Source organism: Nestor notabilis, unplaced genomic scaffold (assembly GCF_000696875.1).
Source record: "Nestor notabilis isolate BGI_N333 unplaced genomic scaffold, ASM69687v1 scaffold34511, whole genome shotgun sequence".
Lineage (NCBI taxonomy): Eukaryota > Metazoa > Chordata > Aves > Psittaciformes > Psittacidae > Nestor > Nestor notabilis.
Window position 1 is genome coordinate 1,029 of NW_009916666.1, and position 13,778 is coordinate 14,806.

General features: G+C 50.6%; 1 protein-coding gene across 1 annotated transcript in view; it reads right to left on the reverse strand.

Moving 5' to 3' along the window:
* Positions 1 to 2,387: 2,387 nt before the first annotated feature.
* Positions 2,388 to 13,778, reverse strand: part of VWA1 (von Willebrand factor A domain containing 1) — a 13,697-nt gene continuing 2,306 nt past the window's right edge. Inside the window, exons 2-6 of the mRNA XM_010024674.1 lie at positions 9,659 to 10,222; positions 5,133 to 5,411; positions 4,054 to 4,326; positions 3,075 to 3,344; positions 2,388 to 2,428 (exon numbers count right to left, since the gene is read on the reverse strand). Coding sequence (XP_010022976.1) covers positions 2,388 to 2,428; positions 3,075 to 3,344; positions 4,054 to 4,326; positions 5,133 to 5,411; positions 9,659 to 10,222 — 1,427 coding nt within the window. The remainder of the gene's footprint in view (positions 2,429 to 3,074; positions 3,345 to 4,053; positions 4,327 to 5,132; positions 5,412 to 9,658; positions 10,223 to 13,778) is intronic.

Genomic DNA, 13,778 nt, shown 5'->3' on the forward strand with positions numbered 1-13,778 from the left:
AGTTGACATTTATTTGAGGGAATTCCATGTAAAGCAGACTATGAAATCCTGGGTGGAATGCTTACTTATCAGTCATTTAAAATTGAGATGAATACCTCCCATTAGAACAAAACCTGCTCTTAATAGATTTGCCCTTATTGCCATCAAGAACAAAGTAATCATTCAGTAGCTCTAGTATTGTATATTTAATTGTCTTCAAAACGATGCATTACAATTGGGGGGGATGACATGTTAATGCACTAGTAAACTACGCAGGGAGCTGTGCAGAATTACTTTTTCCTACAGCAAGAATGAACAAGATTATCTTATTGCAGGAGAGATTCCAAAGGCTTTATCTTTCCCTCAACACAGTCCCCATGAAGATTAATCAGTCACAAACTCACGTTCCAAAGGAGAACACAAATCATGTGAAATCTTCTTATCCAGTTAATGAATGACTTGTCTCCCTCCTATCCCTTCCTCCTCTACAAGAAGACAGCCCAAGGCAAAAGCTCCATAAACCTAGACATGGTGCATTCAGCACTCAGGAGACAAGGTCCTCACAGCTTCCAAAGGAGCTGTTTGAAGAAGCCCATAAGCAGAGCTAACAGAGGGTTTGCAGGATGGAGAGACACTGTGTGTGGGCTCTCCAGCGCACGGCACAGCTTAAAAACACAGTTCCATGTGTAGGGCAAACAAGCAATGGAGTTAAAACAGAGCAAGCATTGCTGAGGGAAGGTGTTCCCACTGATGTGGGGTTTGTTAGCAGAATTATATACGTCTTTACAGCCCTAAGCCCTCAATTTTGGAACCATGCTGATCTGATGGCTCTGACACTAGGTATGACAATTGTCCTTTCTTTCCCCAGCAACCCTTTCCAAAGAGTAGCTTTGTGACAGCAAATTCCAGCCAGGGGGCAAAGGGAAAGAATGAGATTTACTCTTCTCCCCTAAAACCCCAATTTTTAAGTGTAGCTCAATCTTAGGAGTGGGTGGAAGCCCAGGACAAGACACTACAGTTGTGCTCAGTGCTTTCAGAGCAGAGGATAGAGCCTGGAATGATACTTACTGTCCATACTTAGTCACAGAACAGGCTAAGTAATCTCCTGCTGGATGGAGGAATTGCATCCAATTTGCTTAAACTAGTTGCAGGTATGCACAGTAATGCAGTGGTCATGATCCAGGCAGTTCTGCACTATGGTTTGGAGGTGTGTATCTGAATGAGAAACAAGTACCTGCTTTAGATGCTCTTGGTGTCTGGCTTTTCTTGACTCACTGCTGCTCCTTGACTCAGCTGTAGGCTGAGAGCTATAAAATAGAGTAACCTGCAAGGGAAGCAGATTCCCAAGTTTTTGAGTTTCCTGCTCTCTGACTGACACCAAACCCCAAGACAAATGACTTGGGGAAATGGAACCTTTCAAAGTCCATCCAGGACCTGTACGTCATTCCAGCAGATGAATTTAGTACCAGTGTCATAGGGAGAGGTGGAACAGCCTTGATGAGACTCAAGAATTCAGTGGTCAGAGCGTGAGCAAATGTCTCTGCTGGAGCCCTCTGGCAGTGCTCATCCACCTCAGCATGGCCCTACTGTTCTGTTTGTCAGAGTTCACTGACTAAACTCTGCCATAAAGCAAAGCTCATCTGGGAACACTGAACTGTCCTGGCACTTTAGAAAAGGCAGGATGGTTTTTATAGTGTCTCCTCCACGTCCTGGCCAAAGGCCAAGTGGGTTAACAACCTCCTTTCTTCCTCTTCTCAGAAATCCTGGTGGCTTTGACCCAATCTCCTCTCCATGCTGTACATTTCTGTTACTCTTCTTTCTGCTAAAGCTTTTCCCTTCCATGCTATAGTTTTGGGACCCCTCATTTGAGCTACCTGTAGAGTACACTGGATGAGTTGGAGGAAAGCTGCTCTTAGTCAAGTGTCATCTTCAATGGCAGTTGAGAGCAGGAACGGATTTGGCCACGTGTCATCTTTCTCTGGGTGCAGGTGCCCACAAGGAAAGGGCAGGGCATAAACAGCCTGTTGTGAACATGTTCATAAGCTGCGGAAATAAAACTGCATCAACATTTAATAAATAGAGCACAGGCAGTAAGCAAGCAAGAGTGAGGATTCAGCACTTGGCCTTTGGTTTGTTATTTGTCAGGCATTGATATAAAAGAGGGTACAGATTTGGGCTCTATTAGTTGCATTGGCTGTTCCATACTGCCAAGCCAAACCTTTAAGCTTTGGGAGAACTTGGCTGAGGACAGCCTTTAGGCTTGACGACCAGGACATCTCAATGGACAGTGCAGGTTGGGAGATGATCTGTGAGCTTTCCAGTCTCCTTCCTGACCCCTCCTTTTTGTCCAAGTCTTTGTCCAAGCAAGATTCCTTGCTCTGCTGGGAATCAGTTCATTCCAGAGTCTGTCACGCTCTCTGTCTGTGCTTATATCCTTGGGCCTCTGTAGCTGGAGAGAACACAAGAAGTATAATGTCAGCTTTACCCATGCATTCTCCAACTGTGACTGAGTCAGAGAGCTCATCCCTGTGGCCATCTTCACCACTCCAGCCTCTTTCTGGGAAAAGGGCTGTGCTCCTGCACTGTCACACAGCTTTCTTAGCTCTTACTTCACTTCAGCCTGTCAAGAACCCCTTCGTGTTTTGTGACTGTAAGTGGCTTCTGGGCAGTGGAAGGAAGAAAGCAGATAAGTTGTGCCCTAGTAGCTGTGTTTAATAGTAGCTAGTCCCTGCCACGTTGAAAAGTAAAGGATAACCAAGAGTTCAAGTGACTTTTAAACAGCACTTCCAATGCCCATGCCAGCTTTTAGCAGTCATCCCAAAGTAAATGCACGACTCCAGTGCACCCCTTTTCTCCTGCCTGCAAATGTAACGCCACCAGGAGGAGCATTGCTCTTAAAATGGGGAAGGACTCGTCTCCGGCAGTACCTTTGGGCTGGTGGCTGTGGCGAAGCCCTGTTGCCAAGCTAATTGATGAGCACAGAGCATTTCAGCCGTGAGGGCTCCTCCGTGATGGGGCTCCAGCACCTCAGCGCCCTGCAGGACACTTCCCCTTGGCTAAAGTGCCCCAGGATCGTGCCCTGCGCCCCAGCTCACCTGGCTGCATGTGCACCATGCGGCACAGCCCTTTGCCTGCCTGGTTCTTGTACACGGGCTTCACACACACTTTGTTGGTGGTGCCTGCGGGCAGCTCTGTGAGGAGCACGCTGCGGGTCTGTGCCGACACGCTGATGACAGAAGAAGGGCCCGTTTGCCGCCGGCATCTCACTCTGTAACCAAGGACTTTCCCATCAGCAGAGTCCCAGGAGGCTTTCAGGGTGCTGGGGCCCATGTCTTCAAAGCGAAGGTGCCTCACTTTGGAGCCCTCTAGAGAAAGCAGATGCACGTTACTGAGGCTATTTGTGCAGAGTGCTCCTTACTGCCTAACTCCTTGTTCCTCCTGAGGAGACCAGCCAGCTTGGTCTTTCTGTTGCAGAGACAACAGCCCATCACTCTTTACCTTTGCCCTGGTACCCACACAAAATGCTTTTGATGGCACTGTTGGGCACAGGCTGGCCACCTCCCACACCTTCAGCTCCTGTCATTCTCTGAGCTCCTCACTCCCGAGTCCTGATAAAAGCTAGATTTTGCCTCCTGTGATATCTTTACAGGTTCCTCCTCAGAGCAGAAGCTTCTGCTGATGAAATTTCCACCCTTCTGATGCCAACGAACAGATATTGAGGAGAAAAGAACAAAGAAAACTGCCTTTCCCTCCTTAGGAAGATTCAGGGATCTCCAAATCTGTTCTGCTTGTGACTCCACCAGCAGCTTGGCAGCACGCACCCTGTAACAGCAGTCACATCGTGCATGTCTCATTTTCTTGCAGTCTTATGCCTTATACATCTGTTACATCCTAATGGCATATCATGTGGTGTTCATCAGAAAGCTGCAGCTTTCCCTTTCTCTCATCCCTCCCCAGTGACTGGGCTGAGTTCTTTGGCTTCACCTAAAGGCAAATGATCTGTGCAAAGAAACAGGGACTCCAGAGACTCCTTGTGCCCCTATGGTCTCTATCAGCAGCGTGCTGCTCACTCACCTTCCTGGGTGCATGCTTTAGCTGACAGGGATCTCTCCTTCCCTGACCTGTAGATCGCAGTCACTGTCACCAGGTAGGTTGTGTTGGCTGCCAGGTTCTCCACCACGGTGCCATTGTGCTGAGCATCCACCTCCAGCAGCTTCACCGAGTTGCCGGGCAGTGGTCCATACAGGACCTGATAGCTGGTCACACTGTCCAGGGTAGGAGCCCAGCTCACATGGAAGCTGTGTGGCCCAGACTCCGAAATCAAAACCTGGGCTGGGCTTATTTCCTCTGAAAGCAATGTATAAAGATGTGAATGAGCAGGTGAGTCAAGGCATTAAACACAAGTTGCTATCCAGCATAAATCTGAGTTGTTCTCCTGGCCCAAATGACTGCATACAATCTGCACAGAGGGGCTGGGTTCTGCTCCAAGTGCTCCCCCTCTCCTTCCCTCTTACACAGGGGTTCCCCACCAGTGGATAGACCTGCCTGGAGAAGCAGCATGTGCCTGCTTCAAGAGCATTACTCTCCCTTGCTGCACTGCAGCCTCAGGTAGGAGACAGGCATCTCCTTGTGCCCACAGCAGCTGCTCAGGCACAAGAGTCAGAGTTCCCCTTTGGCAGTAACCCCCACAAGGCAGCACTGCTTCTGCCTGACCAGCAAACTGGGGTGGTGAGTAAGTACATGCACCAGCCTGTGCTTTACCCACAGTGGGCTCTCCACCCCAGCCCGAACAAACACTTGCAAGGTGAAGCTCCTGCCTTCTTTGCCCAGGGCAGTAGGCTCTGCTTTACTCTAGATTAATACGTTCAGGTTGGAAGGGTTGGATCTTATGATCATCAGACCTGATCTCCTGTTCTGGGCAGTCCAGAACATCTCTAAGTAAAAAGCTGCCAGCTGAATGCCAGCATAAAGCAGCTCATTATGTTCTGTCCTGACCACAACTATCTGCCTCCTCCAATCAGACCATGTGGGATGCAACTGTCCCAGTTGCTTTATATACATGTAAAACATATATATAAAAATACATATTTATATATAAATGAGGCTCAGCACAGTGGAGACTTCCTCCTTGGTCACAACTGTGCACATTTTACCTGCCAGGGTAGTAACCCTTGTTGTCTGGGGAGGGAAGTAGTGGATGTTGGATTCAGGAATGAGTGCCACCTCGTACGTAGTCTCTGGTGCAAGGTTGCTCAGTGTGAGGCTACTGTGAGCCCCAGACACTTGATGTGTCCTCTTCCTTGCTAGATCATCTATTGGGGCATACTCTAGGGTGTAGTAGCCAGTTTCCTGGGAGAGGAGTTTGGGCCACACCAGGTGGAAGCTGCTTGAGGTGATGTCTACTGCATGGAGCCGATTTGCTTGGATAACATCTGGAAGAGAAACAGAGGCAGGAATCACACTACTGACGCTGATAACAGAACATGGCACGTCTGAAACACAGGCCCTTCTAGAGATGAGCCTCCAGCAACACTGGATCACAGCTGAAGCCTCCTCAGTGTAGCCAAGCCCCTTCAGAGCAATTCAGTGAAGCAGACCCTCTTCGAAAGGTTCAGGAGCACAAAACTAAACCCTGGAGGCCAAGCATAAAGCTAAAAAATGTCCAACACGTGTCATCTGGGGCAGCAATATTTGGGTTTTCACACTGCTCCTGCCCCTCAGACAGACCCTGCCTCGTACCACCAAGAATGAACCTGGAGTGGTCCAGCACACTCCGGGCTGCCACCACCACCCAACAGTGTGTGAGTTACTGTTCCTGGCATCCAGGTTCCCAAACTCCATCAGTCAGTTCACCCCAAGCTCCCTGTGGAACTCACCCACTAGTGAAACCAAACCACTATGTTTTGCCATGTGTGTGAAGCACCCAGAGTGTGGAGAAACACATTTCTCCCTCTCCCTGCCTGTACTCAGTGGCCAGGAAGAAGGGGCAGCGGTTGGGCACTGTCCAGCTGCATTCATCCCAGCTACAGTCACTCCCTGCAGTGTTTCACAGAGCTCCATTGTTCTGTGACATTCAACATTCAGAGCTGCTCTTGTGCTGTCTCACCTCTCTCTCCCCTTGCACAGAGGCTTCTCTTCAAGACTTGTGCTACCTCTGAGTTCTAGACCCCAAATGCCAAGCAGGAATACCTCTCCTGATGCTCTGCTGCTCCCAGCTTCCTCTGCCACTCAGCCCCTCTGACACATGGGAGGCCACCTTGGGCAGAATTCCACTGTTCTCTGGTCTTCCAGAGGGACAGAAACCCACAGGAGGTTGTTTCTAGCTCCAGGGAAGTGCCATATGAAGACAAAGATGCTCTTTTCTTTCTTCAAGCGTGTTTAAAAGCACCCTGAGCCTAAAGAAGTGTGTTTGTTCCGCACGGTCTCGCTTCTGAAACCTTATGATAGTACCAAGCTTAAACACTTCAGAGTATTCTAACTCTCACTGGCTGCCTGTTACACAGCAGTAAAGGGAGGCACAAGCCTGCCCAGACCTGCAAGAGAACAGGGGGTATCCCTGCACTCCCAGACTTGTCCTGGAGAAAATGAGCTCTCCTCCTCCCAGTCCCTGCCAGCTTCCCTCTACCAAATACAGCAGCCTCACTTTTTCCTCTGAGCTGTTCCTTGGCTCTCCCAGGCAGGCAGGAACATTCCCCTTCTCTGCCCGCTCCCAGCCAGCAGCACTCCACCCAGTGAGAGCCTGGAGGAGGCAGCACCCTTCTGTGAGCCCCACGGTACCAGTGGCCAAGCCACAGAGGAACAGGGAGCAGGGGAAAGGCCTCAGCACCACAAGTCCTGCCAAAAGCTCAGGGAAATGAGTGAGTTTGGAAGCAGGGCCCAGGGAGACAGTGAATAAACGAGGCAGGTTAAAGGGACATGGTGCAACACCTGAGGGATGTGCTGCAGGAAGCCCACAGCAAATAGCTCTGCTGTTGCTGCCAGATTGTGGATGCCTTGAGCATGTAAAGAGAGCAATAAACCCTAGAAAAGAGATGCTCATGGAATGCTTCACAGCACCTCCTCATTCCCAGAGGGAAGCAGCAAGCTCATCTCTTGTATCAGACAGTACCTTCCTAACACCCTCAGAGCCAGCCTGAGGCACACTTGTCTTCTCCCTGCACCTCTTGGTGACTTGAAGCACCATTGTAAAGCCACACGAATGCTGGTGAGGTCAAGATTAGACTCACAGGAATGCTGCTGCTTTCATGCTGAGTGTGAGAAGTGCAGCCAAGCAGCAGATGAGCCTGTTCCAGCCCTGGGGACATGATCCCCCCTCTGCAGAAGCTTCAGCGAGGACCTGGGACAAATCACAGGGGTGATCCTGAATACACATGGGAAGTGGCTGGTGTTTTGTGACTGCTCCCAGGCAGGCTCCTGCACAACCTGGCTCCGAAGATGGTGCCAAAGGATGGAACAAGTGAGCAGTTGTTAATTCAACTGGCTGAGGGGAGAGCAAGTGGATGCTAGCACAGACCCTGATGTCAGCTCCAAGGAATGCCTTAGGTTTACAATACTTGTAGGTCCTTCCCAAGAAACCTGGAATCATTGTGTTGGAGTATCTATGGAGCAGGCATGAAACATTCCATTCCTGGACAGGAGGTGGAGGGAGGAGAGCAACTCTTGACAAAGCTTGTTTGTGCATTACAAAAGGCTTTTCAACAGTAGCAAGAGATGAAGGCAAGATAGCAGTGATAATAAACCAGCCTGGGCCATTCCAGAGTTGGAAAGGCCTAATTTCTGCCTGCCAAGGATCCTGGCTATCCCTGCTATCCCAGGGGCCAGAAGCAGGAAGAGAGTGATGAGGGCTGCCTCCTCCAGGCAGGGAAGAGTGGACACGTGTGGCTTTATTCAGGCTAATTCAGGTGATGCTACCAAAGTCTGATGTTTCCAAAATCCAGGCACCAGCCCCTGGATTCATGTGGGAATCTCACCTTCCATTAAAATCCCAGACCTTGGGCACAGCAGGGTGCTCATCACCTTTGCAGATCTCCAAGTCAATCTTATGCTGCAAAGGTATGCAGGTGACTTCTCAATTTGGGATGCTCTTTTAGAGCACCTGGGCTCAGGATGCACTAGAAGCTGAAACAGCCACTTGAAACGAAGCACCCGGGGTTGTGGGGTGTCTGGTCCTGTGGCAGGGCTGCTGGTGCTGCCCCATGTTCACCCAGGGGAGATGCGGATGGGTGGAAACACAATCCCTGTGAGTGATGTGTTCAATGACCATCGGAAATAGGAACTGCTCCATACAGAGGGGTTCTGGAAAGGGTTACTTGGACACTCCAAAACCAGCTCTAACCAGCTCACAGAGGAGCCAACTGAGGAATTAGAACAGGATTTCCAGTGGAGAGAGAACCCCCAGGAAAAAAATCAGTGGAAAGTCTGCAGAGTCACAGTAACTCAGCTTTCCAAACAAACCCAGAGGGATCTAGGAGGTGGAGGCAGCCACAGGCACTCCCACCGTGCTGGCACTCAGGAGCTGCAAAAGAACATGCTCTGTGCAGCGCAGCATGCAGATCAGCATGAGGTGTTCCTCTTGGCTTCCTAGTGCCTGTCTTCTGGCCCAGATTAGGGCTTTGGTCTCCTCAGAGCCCTTCCTGGATGCTTTAAAGAGCAGGATTGCTGAAGATCAGCTCTGGCTGTTCCTGCTCCCTGCACAGCAACGGCCACAACCCCATTAGCAACGCAGAGGTGGTGGTTGGCCTGCTCAGCCTAAGGAGTCAGGGCTGGGGGTTTCTTCCAAGGGCTGTGCTAGCCAAGTCAGGCTATAGATCTGGCAGATGTGGAACGCGTTCCAACAGGGGATTAATGGAACAAAACCATTCCCCTCCTACAGTCTCAATGCTGACAGCAAGCACCATCCCCAGATGCTCTTTGTGAGAGCAACTGCCAGATACTTGTAGGCAGGAGTTAGACATCTCAGTGTGTGCCAGCCACTGTGCTAACACACAGTGGGGTGTGTAGGACAGCAGATTATCCTAGACAAGAGTTTGAGGGAGCTGACAGGACCAAATCCTTCCCAAGCATGCACATCGCATTGTGTGTGTGCATTTGTGTCCTCCACCTCCATCAGATGGCTCATAGCCAGGGAGCATTATAGAGAACACAAATCACCCTCAACAGAAAGATCAGGTTCAAGGGACTTGGGTACCTTGCTCCCAGCCAGCAGCCTTTGCTGGAGTCTATTCATTGCCTGTTGGGGAAGTGTCTGGTTAACAATTAACCTGTGCAGGTAGGGGCATTTCCATGCTATGCTTGACTCCCATGGATGTCTGAACAGCTTCAGTTCAAAGCCTTGTGGGGTTTTAAGGAATCCAGGTAATACACTGCCTAAGCCTCCTTCCTCTATTAACAACTGAGCTACAAGTTTATCTCAGTAACAGGTCTGCAGAAGGGAGTTTGCCCCGGTCAGTTATGGGACATTCCAAGGGGAATAGAGATACTTGTCCCAGACCTCCTAAAAGATTTGGATTATACTGGGACCTATAGCGTTGTGGACAAAGCACCTCAGTTTGCCAGGGCAGCAGTTGTGGGTCAGGATGACCATTGTGTTTAGGGGATCGCCTGCCCTGCAGACCCAGGCATTAGCTCCCATTCAGCCATGCTGCAAGCTCCCACTGAGCACAAGCCAACCCCACTGTACCTAGGATAGAATCTCGCAGCTCTTTGGTGATGATGGTTAAATCATCAACATCCACAAAGTGCAGGTGCTTCTCAGGAGGCTGGCTGGCAGCAGCAGAGAGCTCCAGGTAGTTCCCCCGTCCCGTGCTGACGATGAACACCGTTACTCCCATGTCCTTCAGGAGCTTCATGGGTTCCGAGATGTCATCAGTGGAGAAACCATCCGTCACCCAAACCAGGACCTTGGGCACATCAGGCCGGGCACCAGCTTCACCACTGAAGAGCTTCTCCTTGGCATAGGAGAGCGCTTTGCCTGTGTTGGTGTCACCCATGAGCTGCTGAGTGTCCCGGATGGCTTGTTGCAGAGCCCCACTGGACTGGTACCGGTCAAACGGGAACTCCATGGTGGGTGTAGTGCTGATGTGGATGATGCTGGTCTGGACATCTTTGGGGCCAAAGGTGAAGGGTTGCACAAGGTCCCACATGAATTCCTTGACCCTGGAAAACTCATAGTAGGAGACGCTGCCAGAGCTGTCCAGTAAGAAGAGGAGATCCCCCTCTGAGTTGGAAACAGAGTGCTGGGGACCTAGTAAGGGAAAAGAGAGGGAGGTGTGTTAGTGGAATGGTGTGGACCCAAAGCTGCATCTGTGTAGAAAGCTTGGTCATAAGTCATAGAATCATAGAATCAAGTAGACTGGAGAAGACTTTTAAGATCAAGTCCAACCTCTACCCCAGGACTGCCACATCTCAGGATTCAGTGAGAATTTTGCTGGGTGTAGACTTCAGGATTTGCTCCTTTTTATTACTATTATTTGCTTGTAGTGTGAGGGCTCCTGGGCTTTGTTCCAGGAGCTTCTCACCCCAGCTCCCTGGTACCCCATCATCCCTCCTTGGGCAGCTTTGCTTAGATGCTATCCCTGAAGGTCTGCCTGTGATCACTCATAAGCTAAGTTCTCTCAACACCTTTTGCTTTAAGGTACATTGTAGGAGAGATGCCCTGGACCAGGCACTGCAGGAGCAGTGGGAGCTCTGTCTCCTGAGCACACCTAAAGCACATCCACACCACACTTGTGGGATCAGCAAGCACTGCACAAACTTACCAAGCCTCATGACAGGCTTTCTGGGCACAGGTTATCAAACCACCACAGATAAACTGAAAGGCCAGAGCGATGGAAAGAGGCAGGAGCTGAGGCGCAGGAATCAGGGTAGAGTTAAAAGTACAACCCCCAAGTCCTGGATCCTGCTGCAGCAAAAGAATGCCTCTGAGCTACACCAGCGTGCGCTGACCCCTCGTGTTACACAACACCACGCGGATCCTCTGTACTTGTTGCTCCAGGCTGGAGGTGGACACGTTCCAGGAGCTGGGAACATTCCTCACCAGCTGAAGCCAGCGGGTCAGTGCCCAGTGCCAGGGAGCAGCCTCTGCCATCCCCTGCTGCTGCTCTGGGGCGATGAGCAGCAGCCCCTGAGAAAGCAGCAAACTGCTGGTCCCAAGCAACTGCCAAGGTCAGGAGCAACATCAGAGCCTGAAGCAACTCCCAGGTTTATCCCATCTCATGGCAATGGCAGAAAAACGAGCTGCATGTGGGGAAGAATGGAATGATAAAGAAAGCTGATGAGGAAACCTGCTGGCTCTGCTGTCCCGGGAGAGGCGGCTGCTTCTCAGAACTGGCTGTGGCTCGGTCCACTCCAGCCTGGCAGGAAGCTCCTGGTTTATACCACTGCTGGCAGGGAAGTCTGGAATGGAGGAGCTCCTCCCCACATTGCTTGCTAAAAGCTAGGCTGATCTGATGTTTTCCTGCTCTTCTGAATGCATATTGACCTCCTCGCCCAGCCAGTCTTAGGAGCAGCATCTCAAAGGGGCTCAAGGTGCCTGGGACAGGGCTGCAGAGACCCATTTGTGCAGAAGAATGCAGCGTGTCAGGAACATGCTTTGAGGGTGGGACCTGGAATCCCACTCCATTTCACTCATTTTCTTACCATTTCAGTTAAACTGCTGCATGGCAAGCACATACACATAGTGGGGGTCTCCTTCTACTACTCTTAGAGCTTGACAGATTTACAATAGCTGCAATATCAACAGTGAATTTGGAATTCTATTCACCACCACCCAGCTTTTATGGTGCAAGAAGGGAGAAAAAGCCTTGGAGCAGAGATTCCTTCCTGCCCTTTTGGGCTCCTCTACCAGTGAAGGGATCAGGAGTATGGAACGGCCAAGCAATGTGGGCTCTGGAGCACAGATGGAGCTGGTGCAGCACACAGTGGGGTGCTGGAGCCATGGAGGAGCCAAAACCACAAGGCAGGCAGTAGACAGCTGAATTGAAAGGCTCCCAAAATGTTAATAGCTGCAGGGAGACCTCATGCAGACGCTGCAGAAAGCCATGTCAAGGCAATGAGCCTGGCAGAGATGGGCAGGGATGGCTACAGCCTGTCTGGGCACCACTCCAAGAGGCAGATATGAGATGGCAAAGTCATGAGGAGGGAAAGGACCAGGGCAGGGGGACAGTGAGTAGGTACAAGGGGTCTGTTGCGTGTCCTGACTGTTAGGAATAGGACCTGCAACTGCCATGGATTACAGCCAGTTCTGCATGACCCAGCACAGCTCAGCTCTGTGGTAGACACACACCCAGCAAGTTGGCATCCAGAGCCCAGCAGAAAACAGAAGTCCAGTAAACAACCCTCCTTGCCCACAGCAATGTGCAGCTTCATCACACAGATGAGCTGAACCTGTGACCTGCAGGTCCCTGCCACTGCTTCCTAGAGCTCCCTACCTCCTAATGGCATTCCAGCAGGGCAGAGCAACAGGAGCTTCTGGCTGCATGAAGCAAGTCACACACATGCAGCCATGGCTCTCTGCTTTGCCCTCCACTGGAGGAAGTACAAGCCCCTTATTTGGCTGGTAAACCATAGGGAGAGATCTGGGCACCAGGATTGCTGCCTCCCAGGAGGAAATCACTGTTTCTCCTCACCAGGTTGAGAAGTGTCACTGGTTTCCCAAGTGTTTTGCAACAAGTGGCTGTGAAAGCTTCTGACCAGTGACAATATCCTCTCAACACTGGTTTGACCCAGCATTATCAATGAGGAGGCTCTGCAGGAAGAGCCACAGCTTGACACAACGTTCTGCCTGCGGGGTAGAAAGCACTGGTTAACAACTGGTTAACAGCAGCAGCAGTTACACTGGTGGGCAGGTATGTTTTGGAGCTAAAGGACTGTCTGTGGGTGGAGCAGAAGGCTAATCCTTCATACAGGCAAATACCATCACACTTACCTCTGCTTAACACCCAGCCCTGCCTGAGGTGGAAACAAATTCCTCCCATTTAGGTTTTGTCTGCAGAAAGGATCCATAAAATACCTAGAGAAAGGATCTCACCACATCAGGAGTGTGGCAGCGCTTATGAAGTGACTGGACACACAACATCCTTCCCTTCAGGTTTAGGTTTTCAATTCCTCATCATTCTTCCTGCTCTTTGTCCTTCATCCAGTACAAACATGCCAGCTGTGCCAGAGGTGGGGCTGCTGAGGTTTGTTACCAGTAAATCCCAGCATTACGCAAGCAGATGCTGTTTTCAAGCCCTTTCCTTTGCTTTACAGAAGGAAGATCTGCTCTTTGGCAAGAGGACAAGTGAAGATGTCTCACTTGTGGTGAGATCTGGAGAGACGGAGCATCCATTAGTGCTTCCCTGCTTCCAGAACTGCTCCTGGAGAGCTGAGGAATAACTCTACAGACCCTATCATTGCTGCTGCTGTGCTCCAGTACAGGGAGCAGAGCTCATGGCAGTATCCTGTTGTCACCCTCTGACACGTGGTCAGTCGAGGCAGATCAGTCATGCAAAGAAGTGTTTTGAAGGGAGCAAAATGTCACCATGGATTCATGGCCTTGCCTATTGAAAGGTTTGGCTTTTCCAAGGGAAAAGCAGCTGGTCAGACTTCCCTGACAGCGAGATGCTGACAGGAGACATCCGCTCCAAGAGATCCGTGTGCTCTCAGCTGGGGCCTGAGCACACGCCTGACTTACATGGGACTTGGAACTTGTAGAGCATGAAGGATTTAACAGCCAAAACCAGATCACGTCCTGTCTTGGTTAACTATGCTTGAAATTGTTTGTCTTCCCTTCGCACTGTTTGGCCATGCAAGGGAAAGGG